At 61.9% G+C, this 26098-nt stretch overlaps 1 protein-coding gene across 5 annotated transcripts in view; it reads right to left on the reverse strand.

Moving 5' to 3' along the window:
- Window positions 1-1692: 1692 nt before the first annotated feature.
- RBFOX3 (RNA binding fox-1 homolog 3) overlaps window positions 1693-26098 on the reverse strand; it is a 371870-nt gene continuing 347464 nt past the window's right edge. For 2 of the 5 annotated variants that reach the window (XM_033090062.1, XM_033090060.1), the window contains 11 exons: window positions 23954-24208; window positions 17805-17942; window positions 15728-15781; window positions 14864-14956; window positions 13315-13375; window positions 10122-10175; window positions 9672-9804; window positions 9066-9246; window positions 8122-8183; window positions 6721-6799; window positions 3812-4937 (listed from right to left, as the gene is read on the reverse strand). In XM_033090062.1, coding sequence (XP_032945953.1) covers window positions 4893-4937; window positions 6721-6799; window positions 8122-8183; window positions 9066-9246; window positions 9672-9804; window positions 10122-10175; window positions 13315-13375; window positions 14864-14956; window positions 15728-15781; window positions 17805-17942; window positions 23954-24175 — 1122 coding nt within the window. In that variant the 5' untranslated portion in view covers window positions 24176-24208 and the 3' untranslated portion in view covers window positions 3812-4892. Of the gene's footprint in view, window positions 3083-3810; window positions 4938-6720; window positions 6800-8121; window positions 8184-9065; window positions 9247-9671; window positions 9805-10121; window positions 10176-13314; window positions 13376-14863; window positions 14957-15727; window positions 15782-17804; window positions 17943-23953; window positions 24209-26098 lie in introns of those variants that run through there. The other 3 variants (XM_033090061.1, XM_033090064.1, XM_033090063.1) reach the window with 3 other exon arrangements.

The raw sequence follows: 26098 nt of genomic DNA on the forward strand, positions 1-26098 counted from the left end.
CAGCCCTCTCCACTGCCGTCATCTCCCTCTGTCGCTTCCTTCTCTCCTGGCACCTTCCTCTCCCCACTGTGTGTGCTGAGGCCAGCCAGAGGCAATGCCCAGGGAGGAGAGGGCTAAGTGAGCCGGATGTGACGTCTGCAGCCACACAGCTGGGCCACCGAGGTGGTTCCCTGGGGTGAGGTCTCCACCTTGGGTAATCCAGCTTCTCTCCAGTGCCGAGAGGGGTCTGTTGTGACCCTTTGACGGGGTCCAAGGCCCAGGTTTCACCCCAGGCCTCTTTTCCCATCCCCCTGTCCTCTGTGCTGAGATGTGGATGGTGCCAAGGGCTAGGACACTGGGGTCACGTGACCTCCCAGCAAGCTGCCTCATGTCCCAGCTCCGGGCCAGCTGGAGCAAGGGAGAGACCACCAGGCGGCGATGCAGCCACACCGCTTCTCGGCTTTGGGAGGGGTGGGGCGGGCCAGGGAAAATCAGCCTGTGGGACAGCAGGTCTTCCAGGGGGCCACTTGCCTCCATCTCCACTTTCCCTGCTATCCCAGGTACCCACCTTCCTTTCACAGCACGACACAGGAACTCAGGTTCCATGTCTTTCCTCATTGGGAACAATGTACTTTTTATGTCCCACACGCGTGGGTCCCAGGACGGGGATAGATGGCTCCTGCAGGCCAGACGAGGCCTCTGCCGCCCGGCTCCGAAACAGGTCTCCCTCCCGCAGGAGCTGCTGCCACGGGAAATGCTCGCCCCACTTTTCTCTGTTTTGACAATTCCCTGAGCGCTTTGAGCCTCTCTCGTTTTGAACCAGGGGGAACCGGGGTGCGCCTTTCTCCCCAAGAGGTGGGAGCTGGCGGCGGGGGGGTGGGAGAATGGGCAGGGCGCCCAGAAGTGGGCAGCACAGCCATTCACGTCTGCTGCCCTTTTCATGAAGCCCTTACAAAAAAATGCTGGTTCCCCCGAATATTTTATGCAGAAGAGGGAAAATTTATAGTGGCAATTATTTTCTCACAGTCTGGTGAGCAGGCAATTAGAAATAAGGGGGTTTAGCAGAGCATGGCGCGACAGCAGCACACAGCCCGTGCCCCAGGAGCGCGGTCGCCAGTCCCACCGACAGGCAAGGCTCGTATGCAGGAAAATTAATGTCGGCCTTTAAGCTTGTGTCCCTCTGGTGGGTGTAATTGCTCTGAAATAAATTACCCGGCATCGTGAAAAATGAACTCGAGTCTTGGTGAGACGTGTTGGGGGCTCCGTGTGGGAGTCTGGCCCCGGCCCAACCCCTCGCTCAAGGCTTCCTGCCCTTGGAGTCTGCTGCTTCCCGCCCGGTTCTCCCTCCGTCCTCTTCCAGGGCAGCAGCCTTCCGGGGATGGGAACTCACACCCTGATGGTGCAGTGGGCTCCTGGGACCACCTGGCCTGTCAGTTGGAGAGCCAGGGGCGTGGGCCAGATCTTAGAGACTCCCCCATCCCACAGCGACAACCTCCCCTACAGCAGCCCCACTTCCCCAGGACGCCCCAGCTCTGAGCCAAGGCAGGCCCTGCTTCCAGCCTGTCCCGGGATGGGGTGGGAGAGGGTTTCCAGAACCTTGCCCACACTCCCCTCGGCCCACCTGGCTCCAGCGAAGGCAGGCTACCTCTTGGGACGAACTGCATGCCCTCCACCCTCTGTGCCCGGGAGCTGCCAAATCAGAAAGAGCTGTCCTGGTTTGAAGAAAGAAACCTTTATTAATAATCTTAATAATAATACTGCTGATTTGAATGGTCACACGTGGGAAGCATACAGGATGGTTAAGAAAGGAAGTGGGGTCTGGCTGCAGTCCTAGAGGGGGCCGGGGGCGGAGCTGCTGCAAGAAAAGGGTCCAGCACGGCGGGGGCTCTGTACACAGGACAGCCTGTGGCGGGCTATGTACACCGGGAATAGAAAAGGAGACTCGCTTCAGCAGCGTCAGGAGCTGATGCACAATATAAAGTGAGGTGTCGTTCCTTTTAAGTTTCATGAGAGTAGTGGAGCCATGTTGGGAGCCCGGTTTTGGGTTATTTTTTGCTGCTGCTCCTACTTCAGATACCACTGCCTGGCCAGGGGCTTCTCCCGGTACCTACCGTCTGCTGCACCCCCAGACCTTCCCCCCACCGCTTGCTCTCCCTGCGCTGACCTGGCCCTCTAGACCCATAGCACCGTGACTGCCAACCTCGCCGTGCAGCCAGGCGCTGGCCTGTCCCCGTCCCAGCAGGCACCAGGAGGTCGGCCTTGCCTCCCACAGACCAGGCCCAGGGCCTCTCCCACAAAGGGAACCAGAAACAGCCAGTCAGAGCGAGTCCTCGGCTTCAAGGCCTGCACCCTCCACATTCTTAGGCACAGGAGTCAATCCTGGCCTGGCAGCCCCCCACATGGAGGGAGGGGTGCCTGGGCGCCCCATAGTTCTGGAACCATGTCAGCCCTTGGTGCTGGGGTTGGACCCCAGGGCTGCTGGTTGGACAGCCTCAGTGGCCTGCAAACTCCTCGAGCAGGTTTGCAGGACACGGGCGTTGGTGGCATGGCATGAGGGGGAGCTGGGGCCCAGAGAGCACAACACAGGGTGAGTGGGCAAGGGCCGAAGCCAGAGCCCCGAGAATGAAAAGCTGCCCCTCCCCGTGCCCGTCCCAGCCCGCCGTCCCCTCCTCTGGCACAGTTGGCAACACAGGTCAAGTCCCGTTCTCGGCCTGCTCTCCGGGCTCGGGCTGCGGCCTGCTCCACTGCTGGCCCCACACTGCCTTGGGAGTGGGGGGCCGGGAAAGGAAGACTGCACAGAAAACCGAGGCCCCTTCCCCTCTCATTCTCCCCTGCCCGAGTCGGGAGGGCGCTTCCCGCCAGCGCTGCCAGCCGGAGGGGCGAGGCCGGCGCTCTCCTGGGCACGGCGCCCGGCCAACGTGCTCCCCGCTGCGGTGCGTCGGCACGCGGGACCCGGACGTGGTGGATGCTTCTTGGTTTGGTTGGTTTTTTGTTGCTTGGATCTTAACATCTTTTTTTGTTTTGTTTTTTGTTTTGTGATTTTTTTGTTTGTTTTTTTGTTTTTGCCCTTCGCGGTCCAAGAAGGAAACGGTGGAAGCTTTCACTACAACAGAAACAGAAAGGTGGGACTTGCAGTTTCACGGAAGCACCTGCAGGCGTGTTGTGAGGACAGGGACCCGAGACCCCACAGGACAGGGCAGGAGGGCGGGCACGGGGCTGCACGCTGAAGTCCCAGAGCCCCACAACCTGTCCCCCTCCTAGTTTTCAGGGCCCATCACCTTGCATGAGCTGGATTTAGAGCAGACGTCTGTCCCCCAGGGCAGAGGGCACGGACTATGGCGGGAGTAGAGGGGCGGTGGGAACAGTGACAGGGAACCTGGCCGGCAGATGGGCTCTGCTAAGAGCTGAGGTGGGCAGGGGCCTGGCTGGCTCTGGCCAGGAGGAGGGCAGAAGTCAGAGCCGGCTGAATAGCCACAGGGGTGGCCTGGAATGAGGCAGCAGAGAAGGCGGTGCTCTGGTAGGTGGGAGGTGAGGGGGCTGGGCACCCTGGGAATGAGCCACCTGCTCCACCAGCCAGGAACCGATGCGCCAGTGGAACAGGTAGCAGATCGCGTCCTGGCTGGTGGGGACCCATGCCTTCTAGTTGGCCATCAGCCCCCAAAAACCCAGCTCTGGTACGTTCATTAACACACCGGGGCTTCCTTGGCCCACGTCACTTTTTCCTGTAATGGAGTTGCCAGGCTGGCAGGTGGCAAGGGCCGGGCCTGTCTGGGTGGACTCTTGCAGAAGCTCGCTAGGCTGTCTCAGCTTTACCTGCAGCCCCTGCAGCCCCCAGCCAGCATCTCCTCCCAGAGCCCGCCCGCCCCGGGAGTGGTGTGCGCTCAGGAGAGCAGAGCTAAGCACCGAGCCTCTCTAGATGGGGGCTGACACTGAGTGCTGTCCCGCCGGGAAGGCCTGAGGGGGGCAGCGCCCCACTCCTCACCTCCTCTGAAATGTACCCTGATGAAGAGGCATTTCTGAGCTCAGGGAAGAGAAGGACGGCAAACCCCAGGGCCAGGCTGGACAGGACCCTGTCTCAGGTGTGCCACCGCAGAGGGCAGGCGGAGGAGGGGAGGGTCTGCTGCTGGAAGGACGGGATTAGGGGGCCCGTGGGCCCTGCAGGGGAAGCAGCTATTGAGCTTCCAGGCCTCCTGGCAGGGAAATTTCTTCCTATACTTTCATTTCTTACAACAGAGGCTGGGAAGGAACCCCTAAGGATGGTGTGGCTCCCGCAGGACCAGCAGGAAACGTTATCAATAAAATGTCATCAGCTATGTTTCAGCTGGACGTGGAGAGGAGGGCAGATGGTTACTCCTGAGACTAGCTGGGTGAAGGCGGGACAGGAGCACGGTCAGGAACCCACCAACTGGGGTGCAGGGGAGCCCCTTGCTCCCAGAACCCCAGGGGAGGCATGAGACCTGTGGCTCAGGCTGGCTGGGGTGGCTTCCTGGGCCAGGCACCTCCTGTGGCTCTGCAGACCCCAGGGATGGGGCGTGGGTCACCCTCGTGGGTGTGGCTCTATTGCTAGCTCTCGAGGGGGGGGGCCTCTGCCCAGCCTAGCCCCTCCCCCTATGTGCAGACCGTACCAGAAATGGCTTGGGGGAAGATGTACAATGTCAACAAAGTCAAACTAGGAACCAAGGTTTCAGACATACAGCGGTGACAGGGTCAGACACACACACCAACGTGGGGTGGGGTGGGGAGACCAGCTGGCCGGAGGTAAAACCTATGGACTTTAGAGTCGCAGAGGTCAGCGGCGTGTCGCTGCCCGGGAGGGCGCACTGTCCTCCCGGTGGCTGTGCCTGGGTTTGGACTGCTGGGTGTGGTGTGTACTAGGCAGGCAGAGTGAATGCTGTTAGGGGCTGGGCCTCTTGCTAGTAGGGGGTGAAGCGGCTGTGCCCTCCTCGCCAGAGGCTAGCCTGCAACATCAAAGATGAAAAACAGCCAATCAGTACCACCTCTGCTGTGGGGGTGGCGGAAAGCAAAAAGAAAAAAAATTAAGGCAAAACAAAAAGAGAAAAAGCTAACTCCCATGTTCTGCCCCCCTCATGGATTGCCTTGGGGAGAATGGGCGTGGTCGTCATGGCAGCAGGAGGGGTCCGGGCTTATTTCTGCTGTGGTGGTGGTCTCGGGGCGTGGGGGGTGGGGGTGCCGGCGTCTGCAGCCCCAGGGCTGCTGGATAACAAGGTTTGAGATGTCTCTTGGTGACTCTCTTGGCTCAGGCCTGGCCCTTTACTGCCCCTTTCTCCTTCATCAGGGGAGTTGTGAGTAAGAGCCCCACCTCCTCAGTGCCCCCGGGGCTGCTGCAAGGAAGGACTCAGCCCTTCAGACATGGGGAGCGGGGAGGGACCTCCTGTTGGGGTTCCCTTGGCCTTGGCTCGCCAGGAGGGGCTGTGCCTGCTTGCCAAGTTCCAAGGGGCTTTCTGGGGTCACTGGGGTCCCACCCCTCTGTCCTGCCAGGGACCACAGCTCTGGCATGTTTGTGTTCCCATGCGGCTGAGTCACGGAAGTGCCACAGGAACCTCTTGCCCCACCCACCAGTTTTGCCAGAAAAGGTAAGAAAACGGCAAGTGCCAGAGAAGAAAAGTAGGGGGGAAAATGGAAAATCTTAAAAAAATGAAAACATCAGAGAGAACCCTCTGTGAATTAATGAGCCTTTAGCTAGCAGCTGCACAGAGGGCCGGGTGAGTCCCGGAGCCAAGGGGCCTGTGGGCCGCAGTTTCGGGGCCTCCATCCGGAGGGCCTGCTCCCTGTGGCTGCCAGCAGTCACAGAGGCTGCTTGGGATGTCAGAGGCTTGTTAAAAATCAAAAAAGACAACAAAAATTGGGAAGGAGTAATCAAAACCAAAGGAGATGGAAAAAATCCATATTGGCTCTGAACCCCCTCCCTCCTTACCCCCCAAACATGTTTTCATCTTTGATGCTGGATGCCAAGTTAGCGAAACACTGACATTAACAGCCCCCGGGGTTGGGGGGCAGGGCTGGGCACAGGAGGTAGGTGTCCTTTGGAAGCAGATTTTGGGGTACAGAGTGAGCTGGGCTGTATGTGTTGACAGCTGGCCATACACACACACACACACAGACACACTGGCCCATCAGGAGTGCGCCCCTTCCACCCCACCCGAAGCACGTGGGCACAGGCCGGGCAGAGCGGGCACCATTTCCCCGGACAGGGCCTGCAGACCCAGGCCAGAGCCGCGGAGCAGTCAAGGATGAGGGGCAGGGGAGAGAGACCGCCGCAGCCCTTGTTCCCGCCTTGATGTGAGAAAAGGTACAGCAAGGGGCTGACAGGACACAGAAGGACGGGGGCACGGACACACTGCACGAGGGGCAGCAGGGCCCTGCCCGCCTCTGCAGCCTCTGCTGGGAAGGTTCTGTCGGTTTTACTGGCAGGGGAAGGGAGGGCCCTGTCAGGACTTGGTTACCAGGCTCAGCAAACAGAGCCACTCCAGGACCAGACGTCACAGCTGGGCAGATGACCATCTGGGCAGACCTTCCTCCCTCTAACTGCACGAGGGCATGAAGGGACAAGTCCCCCCACCTCCAACTCAAATCCAGGCCTTGGTCCTCCCAGCCACCAGGCCCGAGGCACTGGTCACAGGTCTGGGCGGTTCTCCTGAGAGCCCGCCCACCGGCCCGCCCGCCCGCCCCGGCTGCAGCGTCATGGCTGGTGCCAAGGGCCGGGCCGCCCAGCCTCCTTACCATGGTTCCGATGCTGTAGGTCGCGGCAGGGCCGATGGTGTGGTGATAGGGGTCAGCAGCTGCATAGACTCGGCCGTAACTGCAGAGACGGTACAGCATGAGGGGCCGGGGGCGGGGCGGGGGCGGGGCCGGGGCGGGGCCGGGGGCTGCGGGTCTCCCACCCCCTCCCACATCAGTCCTGAGCGTCCCCCAGCGTGGTCCCACCTGAAAGACCGCCTCCCCGCCCCACCCTCGCCTCACTGTCCTGCCTGCCTACTTGGAAGAAAGGGTCCACAACGCAGCTGGCCACCCTCTCTGTACACCCACGTGCTGACCTGACCTGACCAGGGCGGCCTGTTCTACCAGGTACCACACGGAGAGAAAAAGGGGTCCTCACTGAGCGGGTTTGGAGGGAAAAGAAACCTTGATTCCCCAGAAGGAATGGGGCAAAGTACAAGGAGGAGGTTCAGAGGAGGGCAAGATCCAGGGGGCAGTGTGTGTGGGGGACATCGCTGGGAAGGAGGCAGGCCACACTGTGTCCCCTTGAAACCTTCCTCTCCCTTGGTCTATTTTGCATGTGAAATATTAATACCAGTCTCTTAGAGGGCAGGGCAGGGCAGGGCTGTGGGGCCCACTGTGCATCTGACAAAGCCCACACACACCTGAGACGGAGCGAGAGGCCGCAAGGAAAGTGTGGGTCAGAAGCGGCCACCTGCCACTGGTAGGGAGGGCCAGGCGGTTCCCAGGCCAGAGCCAGCGCCGCAGGCAAGGGCAGCAGCTGCCCTCCATGAGGTGCCCACTGCGTGCCTGGCACAGGGTCCTGTACACTTCCCCAAGGAGGTGCTATTCGGCCACCAGGCCAGGCACCAGGCCAGGCCACCCTGTGGGGTACCCCCAGGACCTCCACAAACAAAGACTGCCAGCCACCAGCCTCTGGGTGTGCCCACCGCTGGGCACGGCGCTGCTCTCCAGTGGCCCACGCGGCCCACCTGGTCTCATCCCCCTGGAGGTGGGTGGGCACCGTGTCCATGTCTCAGACCCGGGAGCACTGAGCACCAGAGGCCCAGAGGGCAGAAGTGAAGGTTCCTGACTGCCTCCCTCACTTGGGGTCTCTAGAACCAGCGGGGTGGTCAGGCCTCCAGGATTGACACTTACAGGAGCTGTCTGCTACTCGAGAACTGGGGGCTCCATGGGCCCCTCTCGCGCAAGCAGGAAGTGGTTACAGAAGTTGGAGGCTTGCTGGCGCGGGGTCTCCACGCTCACTCAGGCCTGCTCTCCTCTGTCCAGACCTTGTGCCCACCAGGGAGAGGCAACTCCAGGCCCTGAGCAGTGGGCAAAGCTGTCTGTCTGAGCCCAGCCCTGCAGGGACCAGCCTGTCATCTCCCTGCCCGTCCCACCCAGCTCACTGCCGCCAGCTGGTACCTGTCACTGTAGGCTGCTGCGGCCGCCGCGGGCTGAGCATATCTGTAGGCTGCATAGCCGCCCTGCAAGGTAAGTGGGAGGGAGAAACACACACGGACTTAGGGGGGCAGACACAGGCTTCTAACCTTCACCTTAGCCAGTGACGGTTAGCTGGTGCGGGCCTGGGACACCTGGCTTCTGCTCCAATGAGGTCTGAGGACTCACACTGGTTCCAAGTGAGGGATGGGTGTCTGTAAACTTCATTCGTTCACTCATGCATCGGCTGTGCATTAAACACACACCGGTGGGCACCAGTTCCATGTCTGGCTGTGTGCGAGCGAGGCTGTGGCACACTGTAGGTGCCCACAGACCTGCTACCAGGCCAGTGAGCCCCAGACTTCAACACTGACGGGCATGGAGAACTCGGGGCTGACTCTGGGTGCCATCCTGGACACCAGGCAGGGTTGAGGGCAGAGGGCATTAGCTCGGACCACGCCTTGGCCCTGGCACTTGTGTGGGGTGGGGGCTGTCAGCAAGGGCTCTGAGCTACAGGAAGCAGGAAGTGCAGCCAGTGAAAGGAGCCCCCAGAGAGGGGTCTGCTCTGCAGTCCCTGCTCCTGGTCTCTCTTCAGGCCTTGTCCATGGGGCTCACAGGGACCCCGACGTGGTCAGGGACACAGGAGAGCTGCCCACTGCCTATCACACAAGGCCTCTGAAGTGGGGGGGACAAGCCTCGGGCTCACCGGGAGGACCATTACTACCCTCCCACCCCCCGAGCACAGACGACCCAGATGGGCTGTGTGAGGTCTCCAGGACAGAGTGCTCTGGGCAGACAGGGTGCCCTCACTCTCCTGGGTTCCAAGCACAGGACTGGGGTGGGGGCATGGGACAGGGACAGAGAAGACACTGCTCCTGGAAACAAACCAATGCCGGGCGCCACCCTTCCCACCCCAGGGCTGCACTTACATAAATTTCAGCACCATAAAAGCCATCCTGATACACGACCCTGGAAGCAAACGGACAAGAAAGTGGTGGGAACGCTGGAGAGGTGGGGTAGGCCGGCTCCGGTGTCTGCTGAGGAGGGAGGGGGCAGGGTGCCAGCCCTGCCCATGGGACTGGCATTTTAACAAGCGTTTGCTCCAGTGCCCTGTTTTGGTATAACAATAGAGTAACACCCTTGCTGATCAGCTCCTTTCTCCCACAAACCCAGGGGCCCATTGGGCCCGTCTTTCTTACCCTCCCCACCTCCACCCCAGGCAGCTGTCCCTCCCCCATCAGGGCTTCGAGAAGGCTCTCCCTGAACTCTAGGGCAAACTGTGATCCCATGAAAGCATCTGGCTGGGGCTCTCAATGTCCCCTAAATGCCAGTGACCCTTCGTTCCCTGTGGCCGGGCGGGGGTGGGGGTACTACATATCAGGAGGCAACTACAGTGAGAAGGTCTGGGGGTTACCACAGCCCCACCACAGTCCCGGGAAGGCTGCCTAGTTCTTCTGGCTGCTCCAGGCCTCCCTCCGCACAACCCCCTGGGCCTTTCTCCATGCCTCCCTCCCCATGCGCCCCCAGGTACTCACGCTCCATAAGTTGGGATGGGGGGCGGGGGCGGCGCAGCCCGGAACGTATTATACACGGCCCGGCCCCTGCCCCGTAGGTGAGCGCCCCTGTAGGCAACGGCTGTGCCCGTGGTGGGGTACGGGAACCCGGTCACTGCAGGAAAGGGAGCGCGAGAGGAGACACTATGAGAGCCAAGCCTAGACAGGGTGAGGGCAGGCAGCACGGCTGGGCTGTACGCATCCACACCTGGCCACGCCCTGCAGGATCATACCCACCCGCCCCACCACGCCCCTGCCTGGCCACGCCCCCTGCCACACCTCCCACTTACCTGACCACGCCCCCTGCCACACCTCCCACCTGCCTGGCCACGCCCCCTGCAACACCTCCCACCTGCCTGGCCTTCCGGACCAAAGACCGCCCAATACCCAGCCAGGCCCACACACGCCTCCCTCCACCCTTCCAGCCTTTACCTGCATAGAATTCAGGCCCGTAGACTGCGCCTACCACGGGGTTGAGCTTCCAGCCTAGAATAGAAGCAAAGAGTCCAATCACCATCTTCCCTATTCTCTTCCCACTGCACACTACGCCTGGGGAGCCCCAGAGAGGCGAGGCTGAGCCCCACGGGACATTCCAGGGCGTGGCCTCCTTAGAGAGCTGCTGGGAACACAGGCCCTGGTCCCCTCCTCCGGAGCTGCAGCCTCACCCACGGGGCTTTCTGTTCCCTAATAAGAGGGAGCCAGTCACTGCCCGCCCATCCACCTGGGTGGCTTCTTGATTCTTTTCAATGTGGGGCCCTCTCCATCATGCCCCTGGGCCTCCCCTTCCCTGGGGGCACCCAGCTCCAGCAGCTTAGGGTCTGTGATCTTTGCAGGAGGTACGAAGGGAAAGTGGAACTCGTTCTCTAACCATCTGAGGCCCCCAGCTGGGATGAGGGGTTCTGGTAGCAAGACAGAGCCCCGTTGTGGGAGTGCTGTCTTGTGTGGGTGCCTGGCTGCCTTCTGGGGGGTCAGAGGCTGCCGAACAGTGCCAGGCCTCTGCCCATAACCTCCTCCCACCGCCTGCCCAAGGCTTTGTCCGGGGACGAGCTCCCAGGGGCTCCTTCCCGTGCTCAGTCCTCTCTCACTGTCTCCTGTCTCTCCCCAGGCAGCCAGTGGAAGGAAGGAGCCGGGGAGGAAGGGCCTTTGGATCCGGGATAATAAGGATGGCTGGTATTCCCTGAGCACTTAACCATGTGCACTCGTTCTAAACCCACCCCGAGGTAGGTGTCACACCTCCCTTTTACAGATGAGCAAGTGAGCGGTCAGAGCTGGTGCCTGGCAGGGCCACATCCAAACCCAGCAGGGGGACGCCAGACCCACCAGGCTACTGCCTGGCTCTCAGCCGTAATCTGCATCCCAGCCTCTCCCTCTGCCGGTGGGCTGCCCAGGGCCGCTGCTCCTGGGCCAGGGACCCAGGGGCATGAACCAAGGTCTGCTTCCAGCTGACTGAGTGGGCTCTGGTCCCGGGCATTCAGACAGCGTGGGCAGCTCCAGCCCCGGGCCCCCTCAGCGTCCCCGGGTCTTATCTCTGAAGCATCCTGCACAGGCTCAGCTTTGTGTTCCCCTTCACTGTGTGAGGAAGGACAGAAGGAACCTGAGCCCACTGGCCAGCTGGCGAGACGTATCTGGAGAGCGTGGCAAAGGGCTGGGACAGGCCAGACCATCGGTGGGTGGCAGACTCCACCCGTGAGCCCCAAACCCAGATTCTAACAGCCCCACTGCGGGGCGGGCAGCCTTGCTCCTCCCGAGCCTGTGGGTTGCCTTCCATCCTTGGTCCACACCACACAGGTGTGTGCGTGTGAACGTTAATGCTGGGACTCAAATCTGTAAATCTCAGGCTAGGAGGGAAGAAATGTTTCATCTCCTGGGAGGACCTGCAGTCCCAAGAACTGTCTTCTTAGTAAGAAGCCATGATGGAGCAGAGTCCTGGAGCCAGTGACCCAAGCCCACCCCTCCGGCCTCCATCCCGGCAGCTCTACGGGGTCCATTCTTGGAGGCTGATGCATTAGATGGCCTCCTGGCACCTCCACCTGCCAACTGTGGAATCCCGGGAGCCTCTACCTGTTCCCTTGGCCTTCTGACGCCTCCACTCATGAACTCTGGCTTCCTGTCCGAGCACCTCCACCTGTCACAGCCGGCCCCGATGCCCTGTCCAGGACCCCACATCACAGGCAGCCTGACATCCACCTGGGTGGTCCCTTGTTTCTTCCGTAAACAGTAACACCTGGCCAAACCTGGTGAGTTGCTTTTCTACTGTGCAAACTTCTGCCCACCGACCTATGAATTTCTGAGCGCCCGCAGTTTATGGAGTGTTTAAGCCAAGTCAAGCCATACTCCTAGGCCACCAGAGCCATGCCCGGCCTCCACTGCCAACCCACAGACGGCGCAGGGCCAGCCCTCAGCCCTTTTCATTCTGGCCCAGGCCCACGAAGACGTGTAAGTGAAAGTGCGACAGCGGGTGAGCCGCGCGGCTCCCTCGCTCCTGCCTTCGTCATCACGCAGCACCGGCCGTGTGCCCCTCCATGCCAAGATGCACTCATTCAGGGCTGGGTTCTGCTCTGAACCCCAGTTCTGCTCAGAAAGCAGGGGCTCTTCGGGGACAGTGGGCAGCTGGCTCCGGTGGTGTGTAGACCCGACGACCGCCCTGTGGCCTTCCCTTCCCATAACAAGCACCAGATCACAGAAGGGTCATGCCCAGCGTGCACTCGGGACCCTGGCAAAGCCAGGCACCCCCGGAGTTTTAGAAAGAATTTGAACTTTGAGAGTCCTCAAAAAGGCAGGGTGGGAGCCACAGTAACCTAGTCTAAATGGGGCCCGGTGTAGCCCCAGCCCCAAGACAGAGGGGTAGGCCCCGCTGGTGGGCACTGCTGGACGGCAGGCCCTCCCGCTGTCTGGCCCTCGGCTTCCCGCTGGCCTAGCACCTGACTCACACAGGGCCAGGAGACGGGGGTGGCTCTGTCCACTCTGTCCTCACTGAGGGTGGAACTGGAGCCCACGCCCTGCAGGGAGAGTCGTTCTGAGTGGGAGCAGGGCTGCGGCTCCCCGGCCTGTGGCCCTGCCTGACGCCAGGCCAGCCACACTCAAACCAGTCGCTGTCGCCTGGTGGGGTTAAGACACGCAGTGACCGAGAACGGTCCCTCCTTCTCCTCGCAGCCAGCACTCAGCATCAGCAGCGTCATTTTCAAAGAGGAGCGGCCACTTCTCAGGGTCACATGTGCAGCTGACACACATGGGCCAGTGGGCCTCAGGCCAGGTGCCTTGACCTTCCAGTGTTCCCGAGGCCTGGGTGGGCACGGACAGGACTGTCCCTCCCATGGCCATCACACTCAGTAACTGCTGGGCACCATCAGCCCAGGGCCTCCCTCGGCACTTAGACGTAAGAAGTAATCCTGGAAGTGGCCACCGTCCCCTGCGCCTGAAGCCATCCATGTGGGCTCTGGGTGCCAAGCACCCAGAAAGGCCAGGCAGCTCGTTAGCTGTGTGGGTGGGGGCGGGCCGCCCAGCCCCTTCCTAATAGGGACACGAGGGGCACTTGGCACCCAGGGAGCTCAGCAGTCTGGGGTCCTCCAGGGTCTCTTTCCTAGCTGGTAGCCCCTGCAGCCCCCTGGGGTCCTGGGCCCCTTACCATTGGTGTAGGGGTTTGCAGTCTTCTTGTTGGTCATGACACGGGCCGTGGCATTATTGACCTGCTCAGAGAGAGGGAGGGAGAGGGTGAGGAGAGCGGTGGCCTCCTGGGGCCCACTGGCCGTCCCAGTCCTGCTCTGAATTTCTCCTCCATGGCGACCCCCCAGAGGAAGCTGGTGGCTGGGAGAGAGGCCGCCGGGCAACAAGGCAGAGGCATGGGACAGCCTCTGCTGCCAGCCTGGACCCCACCCTGGCACACCCTGCTGCCCTGCCTCCAGGGAGCCTTGGTACCACTGCTCCGGGCACCGGCCAGTCCCAGCCTGGCCCAGGACCCAGGCCCTCGGCTCAGGCACTATGCCCAGCCCAACTGCTTTTGACTTCTCCACGGCTGTTCCTACAAACCAAGCCCCAGCCTCTCTCTGGCAACCCAACGTCACTGGAAAGGATGGCCAGGGGACTGCCCGCAAAGTGCTCTCAGGCAAGCTGACAGACCCGCACCCAAATGTCTCTGGCCCAGGTGGCTGCTGAGGCCTCCTAGCAGTGGGTACCAAGGTGGGGGTGCCACCCCATTCCCTCGAGGCCAACAGAGCTTTCTTGCCAGTGGTAGGCAAGGCTGATGAGGGAGGGGCAGGCGGGAGCCAAGGGAGTGGGCCCTACTCTCCGGACATTTAAGCCCCCTGTCAGGTTGCCCAGAGGGCTGGGTGGGGCTGTAGGAGAAAGGAGGAAGGCCTCCGCAGAAAGAAGCAGAGAACAGGGCAGGTGGTAGAACTCCAGGAAGGGTCTGGGCCACACGGCGTCCCCCATGACCTTCCCCCGGGGCCTTGGGCTGGAGCCTGAGGTGTCACCGGGCGCTGGGAGAAAGCCTGGCCAAGTCAATACCTCTAGTATTCCATCCTTCTGGAACCTTCCAAGACACTGCCACTTCTCTTCCCCTGTGGACTCCATGCTAAATGTTGACCCCTCCCTCTCCACCACCCCTCGCTGCCCCACCTGTTGTCTTCTTGTTGGTCATGACGGCTCCCAGACACCCAGAGCACAACACTGGGGAGCATGTAACCCACCAGGACAGGGGCGGGGTCCCTTTCTAGGCCCACGGCCATTTGCTGCTAACCCTCTGGGGGTGAAGGCGGGGGGAAACTGCAGGATGTTGGCAGCATGGGCGGGGAACGACAGGGCAGCTGCTGCTCCCGGAGGGCGGTTGCATGGGATTAACGGGTCCCTCACAACTGGAGGACAGACTGGGCTGGCAGTGGTCCTTGGAGCTGCCAAGTGTCAAACACATGATTTCTGGGGGCTTCCCAGTGTCTGCTGACCCCCAGTTGGGGGGCCTTTTTCAGGAAGGAGAAGGGAGTTAGGGGAGGGGGTTCTTGGGTGGGTCTGAAGTCTAGACCCACACAGTGGTATGTGACAGGCTGGACTCTAGCCTCGGTGTGGCCTTGCCCTGCCACCCACCCCCACCCCACGGGCTTCCTGTCCTGGGGACCCTGGCCTGGCACTCTGCAAGGCAGTGGAGGACTGGGAAGGGGGACCCTTCACACTTATCTGAGCACCTCAATTTTCCGTCCCTCTACGATCGTCCCATTCAGCTTCTCCCGGGCTCGGTCAGCATCTGAGCTAGTTTCAAAAGTTACAAACCCAAAACCCTGTGAGCGGAGAAGGACAGACACGGAGAGAAAGACATAGGATGAGAAACAGAAAAAAAAAGGAGGCGTCGGGGTGGGGAGCAGGGCAACAGGGAGGGGAGAAGGAGGAGGGAGAGAGAGAGAGAGGGGGGTTGAGTCAGCTGAGTTGAAGGAGAGACTCAGGCAGCCTAGAGGTCTGTCCAGCTGCCACCAGCAGGATGCCCAGGAGGGGGTACGGCCCCAGGCAGGGGCAGCCTTTGGCTTGGCCTGGCACCTCTGAGGGACAGGCCAACACTACAAAAGGGACGCTAACCGGGCCAGTGGTCAGCGTCTAGGACTGTTGTCCTAACCAAACCTGGGGTGGGGGGGGCAGAAGCTGGGTTTCAGGACCTGGGGGGGCAGCCCCACCCACCTTTGCCCTAGGAGCCTGGGGTGGGGCAGTGCCTCCCTTTCCCTGGGGAAGCAGGGCTTGTCTTTGCTGGGCACCCTCCCGCCTGCCCACCCTGCAGCCCCTCCCCCAAGCCTCCAGGCCAAGTCCAGGCTGGCAGCGGCCCCCAGTGCAGACAGAGAGGTCCTGGCAGCTTAGAGAGAAGGAAGTGTCAGCAGCAGCAGCAACACAGACAGTGGGGTGGGGAGGGAGCGGGGGACAGAGGAGTGGGAATACAAGCACCCGTGTCGCTCAGGGGTCCTCGGGCGCGAAGCTCTCCAGGAAGGAAACGCACATGTCACACGTTAGCCTGGCGGGACCTACAGCCGGCGCTGTAATGGTGGCGGCCTCTGGGCGGCACCCACCTTGGAGCCCCGCTCGTTAAAAATGATCTCCACGTCTAATATTTTTCCGAATTGCTGGAGAAACAGAGAGGGGGTGGGGTAGACAGGAGAAGGTGGGTTAAGACTGCTGGCCCAGCACGGCTGCTCCCAGGACACCCTCACCCGCTGCGAGTCTGGCCCTTCTCTGCCCTGGCCCCACTTCCTCCTGGGCATGGAAGGGAACAGGCTCCCAGGCTCTCAGCATGGGGGACAAGGCCACCCCTCCCCATCTTCCCATGGAGAGAGCTTTTCCTGCCAGGACGCTGGCTGGCCACAGGGGGAGTGCAGCGTCCCTGGAGTCCGTCTCCCTTCCCAGCTGGGACTGCCACCAGCCGCTGGCAGCCACCCCTAATTCACACTAAGGGTAAAAAGGGCAATGGAAAAGTCCTTCCCAAAAGGTGCGTGCTGTGCAGGGAGCGGGAGCCCCTGGAAGAGAAAGTGCCCCAGAAGGACTCTGCATGTCTTCTGCCTGTGCTGCCTGGGGCTGGGCTACGTGGGGTGCAGAGCAGCAGTGACTGGACCCCAGGCCTCCTGCCTGACCAGGACATAGTGGCCAGGTGGGCCCAGATGCTCTGGTTTTCCCCTCCTGCCTTGTCACTGGCCTGGAACTGCCACAGCACAGCCCTGTCTCTTTCACTGGCACGTGAGACTATCAATCTGTGATCAGGTCCCCAAAATACCAGTGAGGTCCTGAGCGGCAAGTCCTGAAGCCTCCAGCACAATGAAGGGTTTCCCTTTCACCTTGAAATACCCGGGACGTGGGTATCATGGGGCAGCAAGGCCATGGGGGGCCAGCCAGCAACACAATCCCAACTCGCTGAGTGCCGAAGACAGGGGGAACGGTGCCCGCCCTGGCACAGGGACCCAGGGAGCCGGTGGGCAGCACGTGGGGACCAGGGAGCCCACGGGCGGCCTTGAGAGCCACTGAGCTGACACAAGTCTATGGCCCAGGCCAGCGAGAGCTCCACATGCAGCTGCTTTCAGGAGGGCCTCAGGCTCAGAGGGGTTTGGTAGCTGCATTGGTCAAGGACTGAGGAGCAAAATCCTCATCTCCTCCTAATTCTAAATCCTGCCAGCACCCCACCAAGTCTAAGCCCCAAATTCAGAGGGGTCTGGCCGCCAAGAAGGGGAGTGGATGTCTGGGGTGAGGTCAGGTGTGGGTGCTGGGTCCACCCTGAAGCTGCTCTCCAGGTACCTCCCATTTACTGGAGAAATCCCGTCTGAGGTGGTGGTGGCGTGAGGGAGGTCTGGGGTTCAGGGGTGCAGCTGGCCTGGCTCATGGCAGGGGCAGGGGTGACACAGTGCAGGCACGGGGAGAGTTGGGGGTTAGGGAGGGCAGCGAGGGATAAACAGGCCAGGGGCTCATGTCCCCTGTGGCAGGGTGGCTGTCTGCTCTGGGCTGAACGCCTGGCTGCTGCCTGCCCACCCACCCACGCGGCAGCCCAGCACCCAGTGTGTCTCAGCACCCACTGGTCAAGTGACAGAATAAAGTACGCATAGGATTGAAGGGCTCTCTCAGCAACACTGCGTGTGACTGGCTGAAACCCTACAGTGCAAAAGCTACAGGCGAGCAGATCTGGAGAATCCCGGAAGGAAATCCTCAGGCACTTGCTTCCCTTCAGTCATGCAATGTCGCGTCGCCCACCTCGGAGCCCAGAGGACGCCGGCCCAGGGAGGCTGAGTGCCTGGCCCCTAGGCACGCGGGACAGGCAGGGGCTGGACCGCTGCTGGGCGTGAGGCCAGGAGGCTAGGTTGTCCCTCCACGTGCCCTCGGAGGGGCACAGGGGTCCTGGGGCCCTTGCCAGAAGACAGCAGCAGAGTAATAACCTAACTGGCACTGGCCTCGACCCCGAGGGGCCCTGTGAAGCCTGAGGACAGGTGGTGGAGACGGTGGGCTGACGGCTGGCCGAGGGTCAGTGGCTACAGCAGATCCGCCACCTTGAGCTGTGTCCTCCCCTCTTCCCTCTCACCCTACAGGTTCAGGTCAGAGCTGGCCGGTCCAGGAGGCAGGAAACCCAGGGGAGCCGCTGGGCGCGAGTAGGGGCCTGCACACACTCACCCCGAACATTTGCCGCAGGTCGGGGTCCCTGAACCGGAATGGGATGTTGGAGACGTGGAGCCGTTTGGGTTGCTGCTTCTCTGTGGGGTCAGAGGGGTGGAGCGGCTGGCTGTCCGTCTGTGCTGCCTCGTCTGTCTGCTGTGGGGACAGGACCAGGCTGTGAGGTGCCCCTCCCAGATCCCATCCCACACATCGTCCCCAACGCCCTCGGACTCCCTGCTTCCGGGCCAGGCCTGCCAGGGCAGCTGGGCAGACGATTCACACAGGGTGTGGCACAGCAGCAGCTCCCCGTCGGAGGTGCCACCTCCAGGCTCTGCCCAAGCTGTGCCCGTGACACCCCTGCAAGGCAGGGCCTCCTCAGCCCAGCGAGCTCTCCGCTCCCTCAGCTCGCCCTGTCCACAAAGATCTGACCTCAGTCGTCCCTCAGCTCCATGGACTGGTTGTCAACATCACCAGGTTGCTCTTTTCCCCGGGAAGAGACCAGGGTTTCAAGGCCGATGAGAAGGTGATCCCTGAGCCCGCCCCCAGACACACATACCCGTAGGGGTGCTACCTCCCCACCCCATGGTCACCGGGGCGCTGCCCCTCATTCTAGCCCCACTCTGCTGTTCAGCACCTTGGGGCCACGCTCTGGGGGGCCAAGTTCAGTCCTTTCCAGCTGGTCCTCGTTTTGGACCCAAACATTGGTCAGCAGATGCTCTCCACAAGACTTGGGTCTCAGGAAACAAAGCTGCCACCAAGCAGGGCCCCCACTGCCACCTGCTCCCCATGGGGACAGGCCTGTGACGAGGCCCTGACATAGCGCGGTGTCAGGCTGGCTGGTGGCATGGCCACGACTTGTCCAGGGCCATGGGTGAGTGGGCAGTCCCCGAGACCTATGCTGGAATTTGTACAAACTGGTGGCCGCACTCTCCCTTGTGGCCTGAGGAGCAACTGGCCAGTAGTGAGAGGCCAGAACACAGAGATGCTGTGAGAAAAGCCGAGAGGACAGATGCCCGGAGAGCATGTCCCACGGGCCTCCAGAAACTGCCTGGCTTGCTTAAGCCACTTTCTGGTGGGTATCCATCGCCGGCAACCAGAGGAGCCCTGACCAGTGCAAACCACCCCGAGTTAGGAGCAGGAAGAAGCCGCTGTGCAGAGGTCTCCATGGAGGAAATGGAGCCGAGGGGTGGAGCCTCACCAAGGCCACACTATGGCTGGTGGCCGGGGGTCCATCTCTGAACTCCCGAGTGGCTGTCCTCAATGGCCATCCTGGTCTTCCTTTCTGGAAGAAAGGGGCCACTCTCCCCACTCCTGTGTTCAGCCAGGAGGCCTCTGACCAGACTCCAGGTGCCAGAGATGCGGGGGGACGTTCCCAGCTCCCAGCAGAGGGAGGCCAGGGACACACCTCCAGGCAGCAGGCTGGGTGGGGTCTGGCAGGCTCGGGAGCCTCCTGTTCCAGTGGCTCTCAGATTCCACATTCCTGTGTCAAGAAGGGAGTGCATGGCTAGGATCCCAAACACGGCCTTGAAGCCACCGTCCTCCTGTGACCTGTCTTAGCTGGTGGCCGTCCTGGGCTGCAGGCCCAGTTCTGACAGGTGTGTGTTCTCTGAGCCCTTCTGCTGGGCTGCAAGAGGGACGTGTGCCTAAGTGTGGGCCGCAGGTGATCCAGTGCCTGTGCCCTGGGGTTCAGCAAGTGCCACCCCCAGGAGGAGGAATCCGTGGGAGGAACAGCTGGAGGGGCGGGGGCGGGGGGGCAGGGCTTTGGAGAGTCCTGGTCTGACCTGCACCAGGTCCTTGCTCCTCATGGCCACTGCCAGGCAGCTGCCGTGGGGTCTCTGGAGACACCTGGGCGCTCCTCCCGCCCATCCTGGGACCTAGAGATGCCCACAGCACAGCCCCTACCCCAGTTCTCCTTCTGTCCTCCACCTCCCGTGGTCCCACACTTCCTTGCAGAGAGCAAGCCTATGCTAGGTCCCCAGAGGGCTCAGCCTCCCCCTGAATCAGAGCAGAACTGTCCGCCATGCATCAGCTGATTCTTGCAGAGGCCTGGGCACCACCCCTGGCTACAGCAATGTGTGGCTCTTTCTGTGCAGCACTCAGAGTGGGCCCAGTGCTGTTAGCACCCCCACCCCATGCATTCCACACACCTGTGCAGTCGGCTGCTCCTGGGTACAGTGACTAATAGTCACCCAGATTTGGAAATCCAGCCAGGAGATGGGCATGCTATGCTGACTTGAGGCCAGCAGAGGGCAGTGGTTAACACGGCCAGGAGGCCTAGCTGGTGCCCAGGGGAGCCCCCTGTGGGGGAAGGAATCACAGGAGACTGAGCCCACTGTGTGGCAATGAGATGCAGATCCCCTTCTTACCAAAGGCCCAAAGGGGAGCAGCCGAGGGCGGGTGGGAGAAATGGACAAGAGTAACGAAGGAGGCCCCCCGCCCCCCAAGCACAGCTGCACCCAGGGGCACATAAATGGGTTCAATGGCTGTAATAGGCTAAGATGTGCTGCGAAACCCCAGACTGGAACAGCACACTGGCCGCCTGAGGGGAGGTGGCCCCCCATTTCTCACAGGCGGTCCAGGCAGCCTGTGCCACCTTTCTGGGGGCTCGCTCCTTCACCTCCACCCCACTGTTTAAGAGCACTCTTTGTCCTCAGTGCTCAAATGCAGGGAAGATGGACAGCAGCGTCACCCCCCTCTCTCCCCCACTTGGTCTCAGTGGCTTCGCTTCTGCATCTTCCCCAGCTGTGCTGCCTTAGCCATCACAGGCCCCTGGTCCCCGGTCCCCACTTCCAGGCTGGGCGCCAGCCCCCTGGTGGGCTGGGGGGGCCGAGATGCCGCCAGTACCTCTGCCACCTCCCCTCCCCCTGCCCAGGAGCCTGCAGCCCCCTCCGCCTGGGCCTCCCCACACCCAGCACAGGGAGAGGCCGAGAGGGCCCTGGGCAGGCGCCAGGGGCTCGGGCGCAGTCAGGTAGCAGGCGAGGGCTGGTGCTCCATTGCCAGGGTGGAGCCAAGGCTTGCTGAGGAAGCGTCTCTAACAAACTTCCTTCCTCTGCGGCCCAGTTACCCTGACCCTGCTCCTCTGAAACCTCCCAGGCACTCGTGCAATGTCCATCAGCCGCTTGCTGGACAAGGCTCAGCCCGGTGGGCTGGGTGGTGGCGAGCAGGCCGTGGAGGAGGCATTCTCCATGTGTGGCCTCCAGCCGTCCATTCAGGGCATCTCTGCAGGAGCTGGGGGCAGTGGGCAGCCACTGCACTGGGCAGAGCTATGTGTCCACTGTGGGCTCTCTGAGCCACGTCATCTCCTGGGAGCTTTCGATGCCACCACACTTGTTGCAGTGGTGCTGACACTGTCATCTGCTTGCACCCCGCCTGAGACACAGATGGTCTCCCCGTGGGATGGTTTGGGGGCAGACTCATGTCCTCGTCTGCTTTCCACCCCACTCTCCAACACGGTCAACTCTTTCCCTTTGCCAAAGCCTAAGACAGAAGAATCCAGGGTGCAGGGCTCCTGGTACAGTTTCTGCTGCTGCAGCACCTACGTACCAGTGGGGGAGGCAAGGGGGCCACGGTGGCGCAAGGATGAGGGCCTCCAGAGGAAGGTGGGAAGAGTGGGAGGGGCTTCCAGGAGGAGGAGCCCCACTGGCTGGCTGTCCCATGACTCAGGGTAGGCAGATGGGTGGGGAGGACACCTGCAGGGGACCCATACGACCTTGAGTGATGTGTGCTCTGGGAGGTGGTCCCCAACCTGCACCCCAGGGTGGGGGACCGTGCAGAGGAGTGACGCGGCCATCATCCATCAGCAGCCGCCATCATGCTCTGCATCCCATGCTGCCTTTTGCCAAAAGAACACAGATGACGCCATGGTGACAAAGGGACTCCACAGACTGGAGAGGGCAGGTCTAGACAAAAGCTGCGAGTCGGCCCTGCCTGCGGCCTCGTCCCTCTGGATCCTGAACCGGTTGCCGGGGGAGGCCCGAGGAAGCCTGATGAGCTGCAGGAGACGCACACAGGATGGGACATGATGTTTGGCCTCAGGTGGGCGCACCAAGCAGTTTCTCTGGGGAGAAGGTGGTTCCTGGACTCAGAGCAGGCAGGGTGTCGGCCACCCTCTCCGGCTGCTTGGAGGTGGGAAGCCTCTGCTGGGGTACGTACTCCAAGGCCTCCAGGGGCGGCCGAGGTCATGCCGGGCAGCTCTGGGTGTTCTGCTGTCCAGTGACTTCCACCTGCCTTGTGCATTGGGCCCGGGGCCTGGAGAAGAACGGCCTGTCCTCCTGGCCCTGGATGGGGGACCTGCAGACCCTGACCCCTCGCAGAACCTGAAGAGACCCCGGGCTGAAGGAAGGAAGGAAGGAAGGAAGGTCCAGCTGCCCGTTTCCCAGGCTGGGGCTGTCTGGCCCAGGCGCTTTATGTGGAGGCGCTCACCTCTCTCAGTGGGGACTCTGCTCCGGGACCTGGGTCCCCTCAGGGTCCATGGATTCTCACAGCCACAGAAAGTACAATTAGCCCCTTCAACTTTTATGTCCTTGGCTGGTGGGACTTGATGGCTACCATGGGGCAGGGCCGGTCATCGCTTCTGTGTACCCAGGGCTGTTCAGTGCCTGGCACACAGTAGGCGTCCCACAGATGTCTGCCGAGTGAAGGAAGACGGTATTTGTCCTGCTCAGGCTGTGTGTGGTGGCCCCGGTGGCAGGAGGCCTCAGGCTCGTTCTGTTGCACAGGTATTGCTGTCGGCTCCCCCTCTGGCATCACGCGTCTGGTCATCTTGTCTCCTGAGTTTGCTTCCAGGGTGAATCCCGGGCTCACCATTTGTCTGCAGGAAGGTCGTGAGGTCTGCAGATGCACCCTGTCCGCCGCAGTCCAGCAGAAAGGCCGGCTGGCCAGTGGGACGCGTGCACAGCAAGCCCCGGCTCCATGCACCTCTCTTCTGAGCACACAGAGGTCATGGGTTTGAGGCATCAGAACAGCACAGGCAGAAGTAGCGTGACGTCTGGTCTGGTGCCCAGGTCTAGGGCCTGTGGGCCTGGCCTTTGCCATCTGTGGGCACCCTGGGGCATCTACAGGGCCGCCTGTACCACGCACGGCGGGGCACGGAAGAGTGTGTGGCTTCGAGCAGACTCGGGCTGGGCAGCAGTCCGAGCAGGGAGGATGGGCACTGGCTGGGCCCCAAACGAGGGTCTGGTCCAGCCCAGGGGGCAGCTTGGGTGGTTTCCCCGCAGGGAGCTCGGACGACGCTGCCCACATGGGGAGGGCGGGTGGTGTGTGGCTTCACACAGCATCTTGGGAGCCAGGCTAGATTAGGGGAGGGGTGAGGGGGCACAGAGGAGGGGACACCCACCGGGAGGCTGCCAGGGCCGTACACTCCTGGGCAGCGCACAGCTGCTGGCCTCCTGCCCAGCCCCGCCAGCCAGCGCTGGGACGGAGCCAGCCAGGACGGCGGCATGACCCCACAGGGCAGCACAGTGGAGGGGGTGGGCACGTGGAGAGAGCAATGGGGAGGGGAGGGCAGGGGAGGGACCAGGCAGGCCGTCCGCAGGTCTCTGGGTGGGGCTGCCCTCACAGGGTGCCCACCCCAGTTGGCCTGGGGCAGAGGCCACCCCTCCTCAGCTCCTTTCTATCAGGAACGGTCTGAGAAGTGCAGGGCTCAGCACTTTCTCCTCGGGCTGCATTACAACCACATAATTGAAGCTATCTGATTGGAAAGCAGCCAAGCAGGTAGATTACAAGTGATTAGAAAGGATAGGAGCTCCTGCAACCCAGACAGCTCCGAGCCCCTGGGCCTGCTCTCCAGCCACCAGCCTCCTCGTTCCCCCCAGGACACTGGCGAGCCCAGGCCGCGGCCTCCACCAGCCCCCTCTCTTCCCAGTAACAGATCCCTGGCAGCTGAGGACATGCTCCATCTCCCAGATGAGGTGACAGTTTGGCTGACGTCTGCTCAGGAAGCCCAGGGCCGCTGGAGGTGGGGTCATAGCCCTCCCCGCCCCCCCGCTGTGCCTGGCCGAGCAGGTGCCACCAAAAGACGCTTGGTGTCAGATGATGGAGAGCTGCAAGGCTGGGAGCGCCTTCCCTGGGGTGAGGACCCCGCTGTGGAGCCTGCCCCTCCACCCACGGGATCGCCTCACCACCAAACTGAGCCACCCCTCCGGGCCCGGAGTCGGGGGGCCCCTTACCGGCACTGTCTGGGCCCCAGCAATGGGCTGTGTGCTGGCCTCGGTGCCGGGCTGCTCGGGGTGGGTCTGTGCTGGTGTGTACAGGGTCATCCCGTGCTCCGGGGGGACCGGGGTCTGGCCAGAATAGTCCTGCGTGGGGTGTGGCGGGGGCGGGGCATACTCGGCGGGGAGGCCATTCTGTGGTGGAGGGGGGTACTGGGCGGGGGGGTAGGGCTGGGCCATCGCTTCGGGCGGAGCCGTGGCGTCCTGACTGCCCTGTGGAGGGAGAGAAAGCAAGGCTGGTGAGACCCTGGGGCCAGGACACTGCCCCGCCACCGCCAGGGACCCGTCTTCCCACCTCAGCCCATCATCACCACGCTGCATTTTCAGCACCATTTCCCAGGCCCCCTCGGTGGGGGCAACCCCAGATGGGGCACCAGCTCAGAGCGGCAGGCGGTGGCTGCCAGGCTTGGGGAGTCCTGGGGAGTCCAGGGTTGGAGGCCACTTACCCACACCTGTTAGACCTGAGTATACTAAAAGCTTTTTTTAAAAAAATCCACCTAATATAAAAAAAGAGACGTTTTATTTCGCAGTAACTGTGGACTCACATGCAGTTGTCAGAAATAACACAGAGTGACCCTGTGTACCCTCTACCCAGTGTCCCCCAGCAGTGACATCTGGGACAGCAGTGAAAGCATCACCACCAGGAGACTGGCATGGATCCAGTCAAGATACCAACGTTCCAGCAGCACCACGGTCCTGCCCGCTGCCCTTCAAAGCCACGCCTGTCCCCTCCCGCCTTGAGAAGATTTTTAAGCCCCTGCTTTCTCGTGGGTGGAGCAGGCCTAGGAGACACCCACAGCCTGCAGACACGGGGCCTGGGACAACACGGTCCCCACAATGGCCGCTATGGTGAGTGAGGTCCTGTCACTTGGGCACAGAAAGCTCCAGCCTCTGCCTGGAGGATCTCTGAGATTCCCCTCTTCTTTAAGGCCTGCCACCCCAGGGGGGAAAAGGCTCCGTGGACGCTGACCCCATCCACCCTGGGGCTTCTAGAAGGCCTGACCCCGGCTGGGCCCAGCAGTGTTCCAGGGTCCGGGTTCTCCAAATGGGGAGGCTGGGCCCGTGGCACTGACGTCACCTGGGAGCTTGTCAGTGTGGACTCTCGGCCCCACCCCAGAGCCCCCCCTTGCAATCTGGGTGCTGTGAGAATCAGAGATGGGGGATCAAAAGCAGCCCTCTGCCTCAGAGAAGGGGCTGGGGTCCCTCGCGATGTCACAGGGAGGTGGGCAAGGGGTGGGGCTCTGGCTCTTCCCACTGGCTGTCCCTCACTGGAGACACACGCTGGGGGGCAGGTCTGCAGGAGCCCCTCTGAGCAGGTGACATACTCTGGTCTTCTTCAGGGGTCCCCAGCCACCCGGAAGGACAGGTGCCATGTCGCCCTTGAGCAGCCCACCTGTGTGGAAGGACCGCCACACAGACGTGGACAGTCTGACTCATGCGTTCTTCCGACTCCCTGCCGAGGGAGAAGCCCTCTGTGTGTCCCGTGCTCCCCCCCCCCCGCTGCACTTGCCAGCCTGGCACGTTTTGGTGCCTGTCTACATGTCCACGTCCTCCACGAGACAGAGAACATGCCGGATCTCACTCTCCGCCATAGCCTTCATTCAGTTACAACTTATTCACCTAACAATTGTTTACTGGGCATCTGGGGGGGGTGCCATGCCTGTGGTTTTGCAGCAGCAGAATGGGCAGCCACTGCTTTTGTGGGGTCTGCAGTCCAGACAGAGTCAATTCAGACAAGAATTAGTTGAGTGCGAGCTGCCCTGAGGGGCTTGGCCACACGGGGGCGACAGTGAGTCAAAGACCCACCTGGGTGTTCTGGCTTCCGGCCAGGGCACTGCCCACCTCCCTTCTAGAAGGAGGCCTGAGGCCAACTCTCTGCCCAGACCCAGACCCAGCCCCGCCCTGCCCCCAAACCCCCAATGCCAGCCTCTGCTGTCTCTGCCTCACACCCCTAACCCTTGGAGTGACCCCTGACACCTAAGGAGCTGAGGTCCTGCCCTCGTCTTCCTCCTTGGTGAGACCATGGAGTCCCTTCCCCCTCTGCAGAAGCTGGGGCGGTGTTCACGCTCCTGACAATGGGACGGAAACACGTGTGCACGCACA

The sequence above is a fragment of the Rhinolophus ferrumequinum genome, chromosome 21 (genome assembly GCF_004115265.2).
Source record: "Rhinolophus ferrumequinum isolate MPI-CBG mRhiFer1 chromosome 21, mRhiFer1_v1.p, whole genome shotgun sequence".
In the NCBI taxonomy this organism is placed as follows: Eukaryota; Metazoa; Chordata; class Mammalia; order Chiroptera; family Rhinolophidae; genus Rhinolophus; species Rhinolophus ferrumequinum.